General features: G+C 36.1%; 1 protein-coding gene across 4 annotated transcripts in view; it reads left to right on the top strand.

The window, feature by feature from the left end:
* Positions 1–15,202, top strand: part of LOC136847512 (Fanconi anemia group J protein homolog) — a 924,459-nt gene extending 909,257 nt beyond the window's left edge. For all 4 annotated transcript variants that reach the window (XM_067119254.1, XM_067119260.1, XM_067119265.1 and 1 more), the window contains 8 exons: positions 1,532–1,716; positions 2,992–3,114; positions 6,477–6,588; positions 8,400–8,524; positions 10,420–10,665; positions 10,863–11,917; positions 14,457–14,572; positions 14,790–15,202. In XM_067119254.1, the coding sequence (XP_066975355.1) occupies positions 1,532–1,716; positions 2,992–3,114; positions 6,477–6,588; positions 8,400–8,524; positions 10,420–10,665; positions 10,863–11,917; positions 14,457–14,572; positions 14,790–14,855 (2,028 nt within the window). In that variant the 3' untranslated portion in view covers positions 14,856–15,202. The remainder of the gene's footprint in view (positions 1–1,531; positions 1,717–2,991; positions 3,115–6,476; positions 6,589–8,399; positions 8,525–10,419; positions 10,666–10,862; positions 11,918–14,456; positions 14,573–14,789) is intronic.
* Positions 15,203–20,738: the final 5,536 nt, after the last annotated feature.

Genomic DNA, 20,738 nt, shown 5'->3' with positions numbered 1-20,738 from the left:
TATATATATATAATAAGTGAAAACTCAAAGTATTTTAAAGTTACACACACTCAGACATTTACAAACTGTAGACAGCATGATCTGCAGTTGGGAAAAATATAAAAAAGGTAAAGATGATGTGTCACAAGTCCCTAAAATAGTAGGTAAAGATAATATAAATCACAAGTACTTGAAAAGTATACTAATCTGGACATAATAATAATAATAATAATAATAATAATAATAATAATAATAATATACTGCACTGCAATACTACGTCTTTTTTTTTTATTTACAGCCATAAAAATAAAATGTCACAGACAACATACATAGGATTGGAAATGTAGAGGAAACAAAAAATTCATAAGTACTTACAATAATTTATCATTTACTGTGCTAACCTAAATACTGTACTAAAGCAATTTTTATTAAAAAAGTTAGATTTTTTTAAAGGCACAATTCACTAAAGAACTGCCAATCAGTGCTTCGTTGGAGTGATCCCAGCTTTTTTTGCCTCAGCTCCCAGCCGTATATACATGATTGTCTGTCATAGTGATCAGAGGCTCCCATGGTTCTCATATCTTATTTAATGAAGTACAGATGTAAAATCTGAAATCAGTCATGACGCAAAAGTCTAAAGTCGTTAAAAGCACTACCAAGAGGCCAAAGAAAGTGAAAACAGTGCAAGAAATGGTTTGAATTGTTAGATTTTTTGGACTTGTATGCTGAGGTTGCCTGCCATTATGGCAGCGATAAGGTGACTGCAAGGTATGTGCACAAGAAAGAAAAATCAGTTCATGAATTCATTGCTGCAGCTAAGCTGGCAGCAGTGGCAGTGCATCATGTCTGAAATACTCTCTCTCCTGTGGAAAGGCCTGCTTTGCTATGGGTGCTGGATTGCTTTAAAAGGGCATCCCAATAGATTAATTAATATGTTTTAGGAAGAGTCAAGTTCTCATACAAATCTGAAAGGCAACAGAAGGTGAAGGATCTAGGTTTCCAACTTTCATTGCCAGCAAATGCTGGTTAGGTAATTTCAGGAGGATGGTAAGAATGCATATAAAGATTATAAGAGCAGCAGCTTTTGCCAACTAAGAGGCAGCTGATGAGTTTCTGAACACAATTGAGAAACCTACAGAAGAGACTGAATGTTTGAAATTATTCAAGGATATTTATATAATTCAAATAATTCCTTTTCCCATTAGGAAGAAGTAGGATTTCCCTCTTACGCCCAGCAGGTGGATATGCTAGGGTTTTACAAGTTTGCACAGAAGTAATGATTGCACATAAAATTTACCAAGTACTTGGTACAGTAAAGCATTCTATTTACACACCAAAGAATGTTTGATGTAAATATGAGGGAAATTGTGTGATACAGGATCATGACAGTTTGTTTGCGTTTAGGGTGAAAATGTCTTCACTGTATTTTGTAGTTGATATAATAATTTGTTAACCAATTGCTGCTGAATATCATAGTACTGTACAGTATTCCAATTATTTTTAACAAAATGCAGTACAATAAGAATGTGAACCAAGTAACCATTTATTTCAGGTTTGGGTTGGAACAGTTGGGAGAGGACCAACTGACCAAGTTTTACAAGCGACGTATCAGAATACAGAAACATGGCAGTTCCAGGATGAAATAGGAAGGCTTGTGCTAAGTGTTTGTGAAGTAGTCCCACGTGGAGTGTTATGCTTCTTGCCTTCATATTCAATGTTGAACAAATTATATGAAAGGTAAATAATACAACTTGTATGAGTATAAAATTTGCTTATGGTTATAGAAACTACCAAACATATAGGCATCTATGGTCAACCTGGTATTAGTTTTATGGAACAGTGGCATTAATTAAAATTAGGATAAATAAGACCTTTTTGCATATTAAGCTCTTATATATCCTTATAAATACACTAAAAACCCATAAGGTATTATGATAAGTGCTGATGTCATTGTCTTGAGAGAATGAAACCAACAAGGCCTAAAGAAAAGACTAACAAAAAGAGTGAGGCCAAATCAGAGAGAACTGTTAGCCTTCATCTTAGAGGAGGGGAGGGTTTTATGATTGGGAAAAATAAAGGCTGCATTCTTTCTTACAGGTTTATGAGAGACTCGCTCAAACATTCTGATTTAAAGTGGCTTAATACTGATTGTCTGTGAAAAATACAAGTGGAAAATATTAAACAGTTTGCTTTGTTGTGTAATTAATGAGGTTATTACTTAACAGTTGGATTATTACTATTATTGTTATTTGATGAAGATTATTATAAAATCATGAGAAGATTCTACCAAGTCAGAAGAAAGACAACTAATAGATATGTGAAGTAGATTAAGTGAAAATTTTACATTTTAGTATGTAAGTACAGAATTTTTTTTTGTGTTCTTATATTTCGGCTGATTCACATTGGAAAGAAATCTTAAAACATTTTCACATACCTGACTGTTTCATTTAGTTTTGCAAAGTTAATATTCTTTGCAAAAGAGTTGCATTTGAGGGAGAGATTTCGATAAAGGCAAATACTTTAGAGAACAAAAATTTAGATAAACAATGTATTTTTTTCTGTTTGCTGTATATCTACTGCACATCAGGCTCTATGATATCATTGTGCTAAGAAGAATTAGTTGTAATGATAAATTGCATACTATTTGATGTTATTCATTTAAACATTTGGACACATAATAAATATTGCTTTTACAATTGCCCAGAGTTGCATCTGTAACTTTTATATTGTCTAAGGGGATTCCTCATGGGGTATGCCTTGTATGCCATACTGAAACCTGTACTGAAGGGTTTGTGCAGCATCACTTCAGCCCTAATTGAATTGCTCTGCTCCTTTCACTTTTCATCCATCCCCCTTGGTCTATCTCCACCTGGCTGTCCAACTTCTTTGATGTTACCTTTCTCCAGTTTTTGCTGTATTTTAAAAGAAACATTCCAAGTGAGCTGTAATAGGGTCTAGAAATGTGTTCTCTTTAAAGTAATTTATAATAAAAAGCAAATGGCTTATTTACAGATGGCAGAGCACTGGATTGTGGGATGAAATATCAAATCATAAGTTAGCAGTAACTGAGCCTCGAAAAAGTGATATGTTTGAGTCAAGCTTAAGGTTATTCTATGACACTATTGCAGAAACAAGGTAAGATTGCTCTTGAGTATGAAATATGTGTAGGAATTAGATATTGTATGCTTTTATACATTTAAATAACTAGATAAAGACAACTTGGTTTAATTCCATCTTTGGCCATCAAGAAGCAGCATTTGGGTAATTTAAGCTTCAACAGTTTTACAAGTAGTGACACAAGGAAAAGGAAGTACTGTATATTGGTCATGATGGGGCACCTCAGCCATTGTACAAGCATGAATACAAGGAAATATATTACAGCACATTGGTCATTACAGGTTACATCTGCTTCATAAAAGTAAAAAGGTACAATTTTTGTTATACAAGTTGCAATTTATAATTTGTTCTTACAAGCCCATTAATCATAAAATGGCCTTGCTGTTTGTGAATGGATCTAGTTTTTCTAACTTGAAAGATCTTGCAGGGAAAAAAATTGTGCTGAAGCATCACTGACAGAAAGAGAGGCATCATATCTCCACATGACTTCTTGAGAGTGGTTGTGCTGCCGTGCTTCTCAGGGTTATCGTTATATCCCATTATCGTGATGTGCCATTCACTTGTTTTCATTCACGCGTTTATTTATTCATTTTGCTTCATTTTGATGTGTTGTGCTTAGTTATTTTCACCTGTACACATAAGAAGCTGCCTTCGGTTCTCAGTTTTTGTCTCAGCTCTTCCTTACTACATATTCTTGCTTGTCTAATATGAAGATAGTATGTGTTTTTTTATTATTAGTTTGCTTCCTTTTAGTTGTGCTAGTATTCAGAGAATAATTTTACTGTAATCATGCCTCTTAGCATGAGCAGTGCCCTTCATATAGGGGCCAGTAGTGTTCCTCTTAGTGGACTTGTCTGGTGTGTTTAGGCTATACTGTAGATCATTGCTTCCTCAACACCCAAAAGGGAGTGCCTGAACACCATGCATTCAGTGCCTATCTATCTAGATTAAGCCAGCCTTGTGCTGGCAGGGGCTCTTGCTCTTCAGCAGGCTGTAAGCATTCAGTGCCACAGTTGATGAGTCTTTATACCCTTCTTTCTCATTGCTCTGTAGCTACAGCAGTCAAGTCTTGAGCCTCATCTGACAAGGCCTCTTTTCTGTGATGTTACTGCCTCCTGTCAAGATTGCCCAGAGCAAGACATAAACCAGCTCTAAGTCCCTTTTGCTTTTGGGATAGAGGTCAGTCCCATAAAGTTGCCAGTTAGAGAGGAGGTGGAAAGAGAAGATGATGTTCTTCCATCCCATCCAATCTCCTCTTCCTCAGCCTGGGCCTGTCTTTAGGGATTTTTGAGGGTGTGGAACACTGGATTTTGTAGAGTCTCCACAACGGCTACCGTTAGTTACTGTTCCTCCAAGAATTACCTTCAAGTCTTACTCCTCCAGTCTGGTGGGGATGGAGGTTTTTGATGATAAGGTGGCTTCTATGTTGCAGAAAGGTGCCACTGGGGAGATTTAGCCATTGCAACAGGTTCCTTTGTAAGAGTCCCTTTTGGGTAGAGGCAGTAAGTCAGTGAGGAGGTCAGTGTGATGAACCTCAGGAATGCATACTTACACATTCCAATTCACCTGCTTTCCAGGAAGTTTCTGCAATTTGTATGACAGCGCCTTGTGTCCTAGTTCTAGGCTCTTTAGTTCAGTCTATGTACAGCCCCTAAGGTGTTCACCAGAATTGTAATGTCAGTGGCGCTCATGGCTCATTGTTTGGGCATACATCTCTGCAGTATCTGGATGACTGGCTGGTTTTGGCTTTGTCAAGGGAGGAGTTGAGGAAGCACCTGCAGCTTCTTCAGGACTTGCTTGTCCTGGAAGCAGCAGATAACTTGAAGAAGCCAGAACTGGCCCTTTCCACACAGGCATTGCACCTGGGTATGCATATTGCATTGTCAAAGATTTGGTCTGCCTTAGGGGAACAATGTTCGCCAAGAGACCATCCAGAAGTTTGTGGGTCACATTTGACCCATGGCCAGAATGGCGATAGCTCATTTATTGTCATTGAAGAGGCTTGATTTCTCTCCCTCCAATAGGTTTACTGATCCACCTCTTTTCAGTGTTCCTCCAGTACAATGTAGACTTTGGGGAATGATTAAAACATTTTTGGCTTATTTTATAATTTTGTTCAGTCAGTTCCTTGGGCTACCATTAAACCTCTAAGCAGGGACTTGACCCAGTTACTGTGCAGCCTCACTTGACAGCCCTATAAGCCCCTGGTAAATCTCTTCTTGTTGAATACTTTTCTAGTTTCTCTTACCTCCTCTAAGCATGTCGAGAAGCTTCATGCCCTGTCAGGCAGTCTCATTCCAACCATTGGTTTTCAGTGGTCTTTTTGTAAGCTATGGAGTTTGTGGGCAAGACTTAGTCTTCTAATAAATAGAGTTCTTTCTGCTTTACCTTCCTATTCAGCTGAAGAGAGCCTTTTCTGCCCAGTGAGGGCCATCTGGGTGCACTTCCAAAGGGGGCTTGAAATTTTGTGGCCTTCACCCTCTTATCTGTTCGTGCACACAGGTCGCCGGAATCTTCCTGTTTCAAAGAATTGTATCTCGTCTTGGCCTCAGCAGGTTCTTTTGTGGTCTTATGTGGATGTTTCTCTCTATCTCAAAAAGTTTGTATCTAGCAGAAATGTTGTAGAACGTTTCATGATGAATCTTTTATATGTAAGCGCTTTAACCCTTTTGTCCTTCCTTGTTTGGAGTACTTTTCTGTAGTGCAGTCTTTGTGTGCTTACTCTCATCTCAAACTCTTGGATAGAGTTGTCATCAATCAAGTTTATTTTGCCAACCCTTAATTTTGACTTGTGGCCTAGCTATTATAGTATTATTTTGTTGCATAAAGTATGCTATGAAAACAAACATCCTCTGTACTCATCTTGACCTGACATAGCTGATTTTGCTCACAAATAGGAAGGCTGCTGCTGCAAAAAGTGTGTAGTTCTCATATCGGGTTTAATGCTACAGTACTCGGTTTGCTTGGAGTTTTGGCTACAAGTAAAATGTGGAATAGTTTGGCTAGTGCGGTGTTGCATTCTTTTGAGCTCCTGTTCAAGCAAGGAGCAAATTCATTCTTGCTTTCTGCTGATGTTCCCTGAATTCAGATGTATCAGTTTCATTTTCTAGTTCCTCCTGATTATTTATTTATCACCCTTTCTTAAAACACTTTTCTCTCGGCAGTCTGATTTCCCTTTGGAGCCCCATTGGGTTTGTAGCCTGTTGACTGAGTCCATAACAGTTTTCAGTTAAAGATTACAGAAATAAAAGAAAGAAATGCTGCTGTTAGCTTTAGTTTAGCAGGATATCATCATCATCATCATCATATATATTTTCATTTAATTCTATTTATAGCAAGGTTTAGAAAAATATTGTTGTTAACCTGGCTTTTCATTTCAGGCATGTGGAAAGGGGTGGTGGTATAAATGGTGCCTTTCTTATGGCAGTCTGTCGAGGGAAAGTCAGTGAAGGTCTTGACTTTACTGATGATAATGCAAGGGCAGTCATTTCTGTAAGTATAAAACATTTCACCAAAAGCTAATTGATTGCGATCATTCTTATGTGTGGAAGTTGAATAAAAAGTGTCCTGATTATGTGAAACATTACTAATGCATAGATCTGCTGAAAGGAAAAAACTATGATAAGATTTGATATTGGTATGGCAAGGATTATTATTATTTATCTTTTCAAGTCAAGTAAATATATGTGAGATTGGTTTTCAAATAGGAATTGCATAAGACAAGTTGTTAGAATTCATCCTCTTTGCAAATTTTATGGGTAATAAAATATCATCAGTGTGTATTTCTAGTCAAGTACTTGGGAAAAAATAAGACTCTTAAAACTGGTATAGCTAGATATACTTACACACGCAAGAGCATATTTTAAAAGTACCATTATTAGTACTACTGCTACTATTATGGCCCCATCAAGCAGTACTGCTCTTGGCATGCATACCTGCCATTCTTGCCCTTTCACCAATTTTCTTCACTACCATCACAGTCCTTTCTAACCCTTTGTCTTTGTCTCAGGCCCTGGACACATTTTCTCCGATCATATATGTTGCAGTGCAGCTGTCATCTATTCTTTTAAGATGTCTTATCTACTGGAGTTTGTTTTTCAGAATACAGTGTGGGTGAAAGTGGAGTCAACATTGCTATATACTGTACTATATAGGGTTTTCCTCAAGGAGTGGCAATGAAAGCTATTAAATTCAATCTTGAACTGCTATGTATAGCACTATAAAGCAAACAGTATAGCACACAAGAAGTGTAAACACACCTTTGTTTTTATGGTGAGCATTCTGTTGAATCAAAATCCTTAACAAGGGCCAAAGTCTCTGGCTGTCTGACTTATTAATTTGATATTTCTTCTATTTCAAACTTTGAGAAGAGAGCAGAACCTAGATGGCAAAAATTATGTTTTTAATTACATCACCATCCAGATGAAACTCTTTGTTTGTGATCCACTCCTTGATGAATAACAACAGTATTTGTCGAACTGATGATGAAGCTAAGGGTTTTGCATGCCACCGTTAATTACAAAACATACTTTGTAAGGATGTGGCATAATGTGTAATAATGCAGCATCGTCAGGAAATCGCAAATATGTCAATGTAAAATCAATGATTTTGGTCTTAGCCAAAAACTTTCTGAAATTAAACACTCCACATCCACTTTAAAAGTAAATCATTTTAAGATTTTAAATTGTAAATCAGCTCCATATTAGTAATCTTCCAATATGTATCATAATTTGGAGAAGCATATGTTGGATAAGGTTGGTACCAGCCCACATTCCTGCTTCATACCACAAATTATAGAAAACTTTACATCACAGCATTTTAAGCAGTGAGATCATTGCAGATTTGGTATACTTCTTGATAAAGGTTTTATGTCATACTAGTGGCAAGTTTTCAATTTTTATTGCTCAGTACTTGAACGTTTAAAGCTTGGTTACTTTTTGTTACATAATAGGCAAATCATTTGATGTGCAATAAGAGTCTGGGTTTGCAAATACATACAGTCTAAAAATGTTTGCAACTAATTCAATTTTTTTAAGCGCTTGTGTTAGCATATGCTGATGCATTTGTGATGCTGTAAACAATATGTAAACTGGATGACATTTTGCTGTATGATACTGTTAAAGAATGCTATATAATGCTGAAATTTTTTGTAGAATCTTATATTTATTTCATTGAATATTGTATGAAGTAGTTTCAGCCTTACAGATGTTTTAAAAGGGCAGTATCCAATTTTATGGTAGTCATACAATTTAAATTTTCATTTTATTTAATTATCACCTTGTATTTTTTGTTTATGTCTACAGATTGGTATTCCATTTCCAAATGTGAAAGACATTCAGGTCGATCTTAAACGTCAGTATAACAATCAACATTGCAGGAGTCGTGGCCTTTTACCTGGCTCAGAATGGTATGAAATTCAAGCATATCGGTAAGTATGAGAATTTTTCCTCTTGATTTAAGCCTTACTTACTTGTTTTTCAGATTTCTCGAGTAGAGCTAGGAGTATAACCAAGAATTAAGGAATAAAAGTGTAATTTTCCATTTTGTTTTCGATATCAAACAATGCCAGGAGATGAAGTAAAACAACAGTAGCTTAATTTGAAATCAAGCTCTAACAAGTTGACAAAATTAGTGAGCCTACAATGGTTGTTCTTAAAATGGGGTGAATATTAATGTTTGGAAAAGAAGTAATATAGACAAACATTTTGGAAGAGAGCAAGATCTCCTAAAACAAAAACTAAAAGACAGAAATCAGTGTAGATACAGATTAGGGGACACTTGTAAGCATTGCCCAGCGTGTCCTATACAAGTTAACTACAGTCATCATCCCCTTACTGGGCCTTAGATGACCTCAGCGATTTTTTTTCCCCTGTAGCTACGGTGATTTGTATGCCTACTGTGTTCTGTTAAGAAGTCCATGTTGTTCATCATTATCCATTTTTGCTAATCATTTGTTTACCAGTCACATGATTTTCATTTGTGAAATTTTGTACAGAAATTTCCCAGAATATGGTTTTGTTTTGATGTGTGTTGAGAAGACTACAATTTATTTGGTAACAACCTCATGTTGTTTCATATGTGCTTAGTAGGGTATTTCAGTTATGTACTTTGATGATAATGGATCCCTGTGAATAGCAAGTTTTCTGCATCAGAGACACTGGAATAAGCTGTTGCTGGCACCAGCAAACAGCAATAAGCATCTTGATTAAGATGTAGTTTAACAAGACCACCAAGCCACATTCTGATGCTATAGTAGGGCTCTTCTGAAAATATTTTTATTAAATAAGAAAGAAAAATTGGGGCAGGGTGGAATAGTAATCCCTCAATTATCTGGATTGCCATTATCTGACACACCCAGACCAAGGCCGCAATGATATATGATATACAGTATGTAAATTTTAAAAAAAATTGTAAAAACTGCCCTCCAGTGGTTTGCAATGCTACACGGTCTCAGGAAAATGTTAACAACACTGCCTACACTCAGACTGACTGAAAAAGGGTTTTGGGGGGGTGGGGAAGGCCTCAAGAAGTTTCCATGGTGGGGGAGGGGTGGTGTCAGTTGGCTGTGTAGGGGAATCTGAGAAGAGGTTGTTTTGGGATGTGGGTAGAGCTGGGGAGCAGTGTCTCTGGCTGGGAGAAATGTCTAGTATTTGTGGGAAAAGGTGACATTAATCTATTTTGATTGTATTTTCAGTAAAAGTTGTATAAGTTATCATTACAAACAGTATACAGTATTGTACTTACTGAATACACATCATTTGCTTAAGTTTTTCACTTTTTCTTTTATTTTGTTGTTGTTCCTACTGAAAGTGGTAAAGAAAAACTGACCTTTTTGTAAATATCAAACAGAAAGAAATTAGAAAATTGATTGTAAATAATGAATTTTTATATTGGGATTATTGTCTCATCATTATAAAGTAAGTACATATGGTAAGCATTGGCTTTTTTTATATTTCTAAATGTACTAGAGTATTCTGTAATACGCTAGAGCTTTTTTTTTTATCTGTTATGTACTTATCATTATTAGGAACACTGTAAGAGTTTCTTTTGTTTGGATAATGTTTATTGTTTCATGTATCTAGACTGCTGTTGTATGCTTCAGGTGTTTCTTTTGTATTATTTTACAGCATTATTGAGGTTTTTTAATTATTCTTTATAATTACAAGCCAGAAATACTGAGCATACATTACAACCTTTTAGCATGGATGTTTACTTAGTTACAGCACAGTATATGGTACTGTACTGTATTAGGATGTATTAAGCTATTTAGCTAACTATTTGTATATTTGCAATATTAATAATCATGTTAATATTTTGTTACAGAGCATTAAATCAAGCACTTGGTAGATGTATACGTCATCGGTATGATTGGGGTGCTCTGATTTTAGTTGATGAACGTTTTCAACGTGGTCAGCTCTCAAGTGGTATGCAGCAAACAAAGTATACACGCGGCCTTTCCAAGTGGGTTCGCAACAAAATTGTGCACTATCATTCCTTTGCCAGTGCTCTAGCAAGCATTAACCAGTTTGCTGAAAATATGATAGCTAACCCTCCTGTTAGACCAGAAAGGTAAGTTGAACTTCAGTTCACCTAAGGAAATTAGTTTTTCATAAAGTTTTATGCATGAGTGATGTTTTTTCAGTTTATTGTTGCAAAAATAACAATACTAACATAGTTCATTAAAGACCATTGCCATTCCAATGGCAGTTAAATCTGGTATTTTACTTCAAAGTTTTCAAAATTACATTACTATCTTATCCTTTCAGCTTGGATGCAACTTTAAATAGTAGCACCTCTGATATCAAGAAAGAAGGTGAAGTATCTCATAGCTGTGTGGATAATCATAAATCTGAATCGTCTTTTAAGGTGGAAATTGATTTAAAAGATGGTCAAGCAGAACTTTCAGAGTCAAAGAGTACTGTTAATCTTCAGTCATCTAGGCACTCAAAGAATTGTGATGCGTTATGTATTACATTAGAAGAGGAGCATCCACAAGGGGAAGACTTAAACACAACATTAAAAAACACTCATAATAGTAACCTTGAAGATTCTGATTTCATGTTATCAGAAGAGAATCTAACCATTCCTCCCAGTCGGGTTCCATATACTTCAACTCAGATTAGTGGATTGAAAGACATTGCTTTTCCATCTCTAACTCAGATTTCACAAGTTAAGAGTGAGATTACTGAAGCAGTGGGTAATATAGATTCTCCAAAGAAATGTCTTTCATCTGATCAGTCTGTTATTTTAAAAACTGAAAATCAGCCATCTTTCCAATTGGCAGATATTTCTGCTACCTCAAAAGTTGCAAGTCCATGGTTTGTTAAAGCCACTGATTTAATGACTCCTAAATCATTAGATGAATCAAGTAGACCGTTTAGAAAAAGAAAGTCTTTCTCACTGGCTAGTGAAAGTGATGTCCAGCACAACAGTACAGAATTGAAACTAAATGCAACAAAAAGGACACCTCTACAAAGTAAATATGGTGAGTCCACAGAGAAAAGAGTTTTAAAAGATGAAGAAAAGTTACTCTTTGAAGATATGGAAGTAGGACTTGAGGAGGAGGAAGATCACAAAGTAAAACATAAGAATATAGTGACAGAAGCAGACAAAGGTAACAGCTCTTCTCAGGTTTATAACTCAGATGATGATCTCTTTTTTGAAATTATCTCTTCAAATGAACCTTGTGTAAAGCAATTGAAGGAAAATATCCCTGCATGCTATAGCAATACCTTGGATGAGAAATTCACTACAGGAAAAGATATTAGTGAGTCGAGTGGTTATGCTTCTTCAGCAGGAAAACGACATAAAACCGAAAACAGTAAGTACAGTATCATAATCTGAAATATTTTTTATTGTGAATTTTATCAACTATATGGCTAATTTTGTTCATGAAAATTATAAAAAACGATAAAATACAAAATTTGACATTTTACTTAGGTCTTCAGTATTAAGTAATTTAGTAATTTGTTTATTAAAGAAGTTTTAGTTTATTTTACTGATCCCCTAACATGAAACCAAGAAAACAAACCTTATATTTTGGATATGGTTTCAGTTCTCAATAGGAAGCTGGCTGTATTGCTTTACGGAGTAGTGCTTCATGTTGGAGATTATTGAACTTTTTATGCTTATATTTGTATATATTGGAGTTCATCTTTGCACTGGTTTCTCAGGAAAAAATGAAATAAAATTCTATCAACAACTCTGGAAACTCTTGTTGCTGTATTCTAAAAAAATTGCACATTATTATATGTTCCTCAAAAAGAAACCTAAAAGAAACCATTATACTCCTTTTGCAAGGCTGCTCTCTCTCTCTCTCTCTCTCTCTCTCTCTCTCTCTCTCTCTCTCTCTCTCTCTCTCTCTCTCTCTCTCTCTCTCTCTCTCTTCATTGGCCCTTTAGGCCTCATTGTACCTGCAGATATACCTCTTACAGCATGTTTTGTGTGGCCCACTGTAGATGGCACTAGGTTCTTAACAGTTTTGCCTCAGTGTGTGTGTGTGTGTGTGTGTGTGTATATGTATGTATGTTTTAACCATGTAATCAGTGACATCCTCCTAGTCCCATTACTCTTGCTGTCTCACTTTTTTTTTTTTTTGCAAAAATTGATGTTATTGGTTGAGACACACCTGAAGATTCAGAGAGGCATGTGCATTGAGATACTACTGTCATCTTTTGACAGACCAAAGACCGGTGAATGTGGGCACATTTGGGACACATACATAGTCATATCAATGACTAATGGGTTTGCATGAAAACTCTTGTGTTTTAAAACCATAGGTTTGGAATCTTTGTCTTCTTTAACTATAAAACTACTTAGTAGCTTTGAGTTGTGTCAGAATGAAGGTACTTCCCACTGACCCCTTTAGCAGGTCAGAAGTTGATGGCATCACCCAAAACAGTTGAATTGCTTTAGAGTTCCTTAAAATATAACTATTTGTGATCAACGAAATTTCATAAGTATTTTGACAAGACACAGCTTGACTACAATTATTAGAGTATAAAACTAAGCACACCTTAGATTGTTTAAAAAAATCTCGAGTCCACCGTTCCTTGTGATTCCTGGAAAAGATAGCTTGTAAAAGCTGACCCTAATGTAGAATTTGAGTGCAATCAAGAGATAAGACATCAGTGGAGTTATTTACTTTTCAGAGGATCTGTATACCCTTGGAATTTCAAATGTCTGTGGAAGTGCTCATCATCATCGTAATCATAAGTTCTAAGTGTTATTTAGAATTATAGGTTTCTAATAGGATGATGTACAAGATTTTGAGGAATTTGATTCCATTAAGCTTCTTTGGTTGTCAGAGTGTTGTTTATCTGTCTCACAAAGTTAATAACTAACCCATCCTTTTTAAGGGTATCTTTATTTAATCTGACACTATACATACACCGTGGAACGGCTTTGGAATGCTTGAATCCTAGGCTGCTCAGCATTTGGATGACTTCTTATTTAGATCATTTAGATCTTACAGTAATTCAACAAGAGGTATTGATACATGCTACTACTGGAGTCAGCAACATCATTTACCAAGAGAACGTGGATCTATATAATGACGATGGGCGTTTGTCATTAGTCATGAAAAGATTGGCCCCAGGATTTTTTTGGTTGCTTAACTGATATATAAAGTAGTTAAGAAAATTTCCAACTTTGACTTTGTATTCATGAATGAAAGGCATTCCAGCTGATTCTATAGCAGAAAATACGAGTATGTATGGAATAATTCACCATTTTTTCCATTGAGAGAGATTTAGTGTTTTTTAAATCAAAAGGGATTTTATTTAAATGAAGTAAATTTTTTCATATGGGAATACAAACTATTGACTTTTAAAATGGAGGATAACATTTGCTCACAGAGCTGAATGGTTATATGAGGATAGTAACAAGGATAGCTATATGGTAGCACAGGTGAGTGTGTGAGGCACCCCACATTCTCCTTACAGATTCCCGTCCACTTTATCTTACGACCATTGAGTGTGAAGTTGTGTGCTGCTGATTTCCCTCTTCCTTGGGTGAATGTTGCTCAAATTCAACATTCTTGGTTTTTTTTTTTTTGCTTTATGGATTTGTTCTCTACTTTTATGATATCAGTATATCCATGTAGTTACTAATCGTTATTAAATTGAAGTGTGTAGTGATGGATACATTAATCTAACAGCCATTTTTCAAACCTTTCAATTTTCTTATCACTAGAAGCCACAAAGTTAAGATTGCTAGAGAGACGTCAAACTTAATAAGTTAACAGTATTGCTTGTTCAGGTAAACTCATGAATTATAATGTTTATTGTTGCTGTGAAGTTTGTCTCTCTTTTGAATTTAGTGAATGCTAAGGATTTAGTCATCTTTTTCAAATTTTACAGAAGATACCAAGAATCCACACAGCATCAAGAAGGTTCAGAAAAGAATAAGCCAAGGGTTTCAAAAAGACGCCTCAGCCCTGAATGACTCTGATATGGAAGATTTTTGTTTAGAAAAGGTATTTTTACACATTTTTAAATTTATTCTTGTAGTTTAATGTATTCTTAATGAAAATAAACATTATCATGTAAAGAAGTACTGTATACGCTGTAAATTAATATAATACTGAGTAACTGAGAGTTACAGATACCTTAATACAGTACAGTATACTACAGTTCAGTAACGAAGATTAAAATTTATCATAAGAATATAGCAAACTTTTTTTTCCTTTCCAGAGTTACAGTACCCCAAAAGTCAAAAAAAGAAGTAAACCCAACAACAAGTCGTTAAGTGAAAATTAAGAGAACGGTGTTTCATAGACACTATTTTTATTTCTGAATGACTTGTTCCATGAAATATACAGGACTTGATTGTAAGTACTCTTAAGAACATTATTTAAGTATCAATTTTGTGATCATTGTACTTGTTGATAAATGTATTTGCAGTTTGTATTATTGTTTATATAAATTGTAAATAGGGCATCATTATATTTGTACACTGAAGTTGTTTAATATTGTAATTTCTTTAACCAACAATTTGCAGCAGCATTTCAGTGTCAGTTGTACCCCAAAAGACTGGAATGTGGCTCATATACCATATAGATAATTGTCTCCTGTTAATTAAAGAGAGCTATATCAACTCCTTAAAAGTGTATTTTGCCCTATATCAGCCAGCTTCTAGGAAGAATGAACTACAGTATTCCTGAGTTGTGAAGACAAGTAGGTTGTAAATCTTGACTTGGAGCTGATCACAGTAGTGGCCAAATATAAACCATCTTTAAATAAATGGATACTTTATAAATTAATAAAGAAAACAATGAAGCAGATCAAACCTACTATTAAAATATGCATTCTTCATTCCATAAAGAGCACCATATCAAAGTACAATACTGTAATACAGTTTCTTTGTAATTGATCACATTCCTTAAATCCAATGATATGAAAGGAATTTCCCAAGTGGAGAGAATGCAGTTCAACACCACAAACTGAGGGTCAACCATTTGAGAGAAGATTTTTCAATTCTCTTGATTATACTACTAATTCAAGTAGTGTTGTATATCAGAATGAAAAACTGGGAATTTTCACTGATGCTTGGTATGTATATGTGTAAAGATGGCTGAAAGAGATACAGTAATACTTTGCCCAGTGCCTTAAATATAGGGCCTAAAGATTAACAAAAAGCCATCTTCAGTGCCATGGTTTTTAAGATGTAAAATATGGTACTAAAGTACACAAATTTTCATTGTAGATCTAGTTTTTCCTGGCTCTAAAGTTTTGGTATGTAACAAGTAAAAAATAAGTTAAACTTATCTGCGACAGCTTAAAGACATGAAAATTCATCTGGTGCTCAAAGCACATAATGGTATCTTAAAAGTGTTAATGTTTTTGTTCTCCAAGTTTGAGATTTTGTTTATAAAAAAGTTCAGCATATTTTTTAGCCAATTGGAAGGTCTCTACTGTTGTATAGAGGAAAATCTCTTGATATGCTCTTTGCAACATTACATTTGGCTCTTTATTTATAACTTGCACCTTTTGCAGTTGTTGTGGCAACTGTGGCCAAGTGGCCCACTACCAGGGTAGTAAGTATACTGTTCAGCTGGCTTAGAGTAAGATTGAAACTATAGCTCTCAAATAACATGAACAACTGTGATCAGTTTTGAGATCAGGTGAAGCATCCAAATTGATTAAATAAACTAGCACATATCAGTTTGAGATGGCCTTGTTTGTACATAGCATATGCCAGTTTTTACTGTTGTTCTTTTGTGTTATATTTTGACAAGAGGAGGAGATATTCAAGTGTAAATATTACTAAATGCCAAACTTTCAAAGCTTAAAGAAACTAAATTTTTCTTATCAAGGTAGGCTACCATTGTCTCACCTAGGATTCCTTGGTTTTTCATTCCAAATAATTTTTGTTTGTGATATCCAGCTGGATGCATTTTGTTTATGATCATCTCTATTTTCATGACATTTATAGTATTGTATGTAAAAAGAACAGACATTAGAGTTTACATTTTACCTTGTTATGTAATGTATCTATTTTGTTCAAGCCAGGTAATTTTTCAGTAATTTTTGTAGTTTCCTAAAAATATTATGTCATTTTTATTAATTTTGTATCTGAGATACAAATTTATAATTGTGTGTTGTCCATCATCTCAGCTGGCAAAGTGGGACCTATGAGGTCATTCATTGCTGAAATTCAAGGAGAGTAGTATTAGAGTAGAAATGCTTTGCATCTTCGCTTGAACTTTTGAAGTTCCAATTGTACGACATCCTCAGGGAGGCTGCTCCTCAGTCCAATGGTGTGGGGAATAAAGGACCTTTGGAACTGAGTGCTACAGCGAGGCACATTTACTGCATGTTGGTGCTGCTGTTCACCAAATCTGGTTGCTTTCAGCAAGAAAAGGGGACCAGGGATCAGTTGTGAGTGTGAAAGATCTCTGTTAAAAGACAACTTATGAAAAATTGACAATCAAGAGACTATCCGTTAATGGTCCAAGTCATAATTGCTAATATTAGGAAACAGAAACCTACCACCACAATTGAGACTAAGGGTGTCTTCATTTCTCATAAGTTGAGACTTTACTACACCCACAAGTGTTGCATCATTGGCATATGAACAATCTAGTTTTCCAGGCCAACACCCATCACTTGTATCCACTAAAATAGCAGTGGACCAAGAACACTAATCTTTGGAACTCCAGACACAATAGGTCTTGGGTGACTAAAGATACCATCAGCAACTCGTTGCTGCTTACCAGTAAGGAAATCTTTTAAGTAAACCTAAAACATATCCACCCACTCCAAGATTCTGAAGTTTATAAATGAGTGTGATTTACTAGATCAAAAACAGTACTAAAATCTATTTAAACTACTCTACACTCAAAATCCCTATCAAACACTCAAAACCCCTATCAAGGTTCTCTTGCAAATGGTATGTCAGATCTAAAAGAGCATCGCAGGTACCTAATTGCTTCCTATATGCATATTGACTATCAGCTGACAGTCCTTTAGATTCCACATAGTACTTATATTGTGGCTTAAAAAATTCTATTTGCAGCACAGCAAGATTCAATAAAAATGGTGTACAGTAATTTTCATGTGATTGATTTCATTTCCATGTGTAGAATTTTTTCTGTTCGTCATGGTAAGCTCTTCTACATGTATCATCAAACCATGGCTGGTCATTTGTCCTAAATTTAATGACCTTTCTAAGGACATGAACTCACTAAAATAGACATCAGCATTTCATTTAACTTCTCCATGGGATCTGGATCAGATGCAGCATCTGAAATATTAAGTGTCTGACAAGCTTCAATACAGCAATCTCAATTGGCTCTAGATTTCAGCCAAACCATTTTCCCAAAAGTGGAATTAGGAATATACCGATTGACAGATAAGTCCATCTCAGTGGTGCATTGATTGGAGGTGCCTAGGTACTCAGACCTTGGACGTCACAATAACTGGAACCTCTGTGAATATGAGGTCTACTCTCTTACCAGAAATGTGTGGGGGTTCTTCAGTTAGCTGGACAAAATTGGAAGAATTTTGATTAAGCCACTTCCTGTGCTTTGCATTGCAGTCTCCACAAATAACAAATGAAGCTTTTTAGTCCTGTGACTGAGCCATAGTAATCCTCTCCAAGAGACAGTCATGTATAGAATTGTCAGTACAGCATTTGGATTGCGGTAAACAGCAAATACTTGTACATTGTAGAACTTGCTGAAAATCTTAAAACCAGGAATTTCATGGCAACTGCACTTTTAAGTTTTTCTGGTATACAGTATACAGCATAGTCATCCAGACTTAGTGTACACAGCCATACCTCGCGCATGTGGGAAGTTACAACGATAAATAAAGTCGGGGCCATCAAACCCTGGGATTAAAAACTCAACTTTTAACCTGTTACCACTTACAAGTGTCTCAGATAAAAACATCAAGTCGTAGTTATGGGCCCATCTCTGGAGGTCAAGAAAATTTTACCTTAAGCCCTGAATATTTGAGTAAAGTACTCTGCAGTTATTCTTACAGGGTTCAACTCGTTGTCCCCGAAAAGAATTAAAATCAGCAACATAAAATTAGTACCAAAACCAATAAAAGACCTGTAACAACAGCAACATAAAAATCAACAGAACAGTAAACAAAAATGATGGCAGAAGCAACTGGTCGATTAGGTGGAGCCAGCACACCTTATAAGGCATATAAGAAACCCGCCAGATTTGCCAAAACAACGGGGGAGGACAGTCAGGATGGATTTAGAAATTATCAAAGAGCTTAGAAGGAAAAGATTAGGTAAAGGAGGCACTTTCCTGATAATCCACCAAGCAACTTTTGCTTTCTCATTAGCCTGTCCAACACACTTCGAAAAAACAGGAAAGTAATGAAAAAAAGAGGAAAAATGTATAATTTAACCCTTAGGCAAGGCAACTCGAACCCAAGACCATGGAATGCCATGGTACAATGGCTATGATACAGTCCAAGGTTGGAGAACAAGGTTTGTATTCAGAGTAACCTTCTCTTAGAAGGGTTGCCTACCAAGGCTGAGGGGTCCCTTCAGCCTGCTGGTTTGATTTTGAAGTGTTCTTTTCATAGAAGAGTTCCCTGCCAAGGCTAAAGAGTGTAGGCAGGGATTTACTTAGTCAATCATGTTTGATGTAGTTTCAAATTTAATTTAGAATTGTGTATATACTCTTATTTGGCTCAAATCTGTGTTCCATCTTGACCATTATTTTATAATGACCATTTTTTTCATAATTGTCTCATTTTCCCCTGTGAAATGGAATTACAGCATGTGACATTTAGCAAAGTGACCTGTCATATCTTGAGGCATAGTTGGAAAATTTTTGGACAACGCTTGATAAAAACGTAAGTTTTTGTAATTAAGTCAGTCTGTAAATGACACATCCCGAGCAAGATGGATGCAATTACAACAATTCATTCGCTGAGTCAGGAGACAAGGACAGTTGATCTTGGCACCTTGACTTCTGGAAATTCATTTAACCTCTGAAGAAGAGTGATCATAGTCCTCGTCTTGTCTTACTGAAGTTGGCGCTGCTCTGTTCTGTCTTCTCGCACCCTTGAATAAAGAAATACATCTTTGGCATCCATTTACGTCTGGAGGCTTACGCCATTCTGCATGTTTTGAAGGTGATCAGTGAGATGGAGCATTCCACTTCCATGGTTCTGTGGCTCCAATGACATTATGACATCTCTGTTGCCTCTGTAAAGACTAGACTTTCAGCCCACTGCCAATGACTCATTCATTAGCTTCAAGTTAGCAGAGCAACGGCGTCCAAATTGTTATTTCTCTGACTAGTGAGATCAAACGAGTGTACCCGCAACTTCCTGGTGGACATCAGTACGTTTCAGGCCAGATATTTCGAGGCCAGGGCCATTGGTCTGTCCATTGAATTCGGGAAGAACCTGTCAGTTGAGTACTAGGATGGAATGTAATCATGCAGATCATATTCACCTCCTTTTACAGTGGGACATTGCCCATAGGTACTTGGACTCCTTTTCCTTGGATCCTATGGTGGATGCTCAACAAGTCATGTAGTTCACCCATCTCTTGAGGGACAGGTTGTATCTCGCTTAAGGTGTACAGCTGCAGGGAGAAGGTGTGGGTGGGACTGGCCTACTCCCTTTCTCCTGCCTTCCTTCCTCTTCCATTGGGCAGAGGAACAGTGAATGAGCTGTCATATCCTGGAAGGGTGTGCATGCAGGTGATCTAGATGACGGAGTACTGCATCTATAATCTAGCTCCATTTGAATTAGTAGATGCAAAATCCTTCCTTCTCTCTAGCAAGGGGAGAGAGGGACTAACTATGAGCAAACCAGTTGGTTATTCTTAGCTTTATAGTTTCCGACACTGTGGGTTCACCCAGACCTTTTTGAATCAAGAATTTTACATTCCTTTAATTCAAAATGCCCAGAAGTCTAACAATTGAACATCTCTCTTGTTCAATAGATCAGAGGTATGGTCTCCTTCCTTTGCTCTTTCATGACCAGGAAGAGAGTACCCAGGTGAGCCAAACTACCATTCAGTTCAAAGATTTACTGAGAATCCCCCCTCCAAAAATAAGTCTCCCATGTGTAAAGACTGAGGGTTTATATTTGTGTAGGAACAAATGACAAATGTTTAAAGTAATTTGTATTTTTCTTAAGACACAAACCTGAGGTCTTTAC

This window comes from Macrobrachium rosenbergii, chromosome 2 (assembly GCF_040412425.1).
Source record: "Macrobrachium rosenbergii isolate ZJJX-2024 chromosome 2, ASM4041242v1, whole genome shotgun sequence".
Classification (NCBI taxonomy): Eukaryota; Metazoa; Arthropoda; class Malacostraca; order Decapoda; family Palaemonidae; genus Macrobrachium; species Macrobrachium rosenbergii.
The sequence above is the reverse complement of the archived record's forward strand: the minus strand, read 5'-3'. Positions and strand labels throughout refer to the sequence as shown.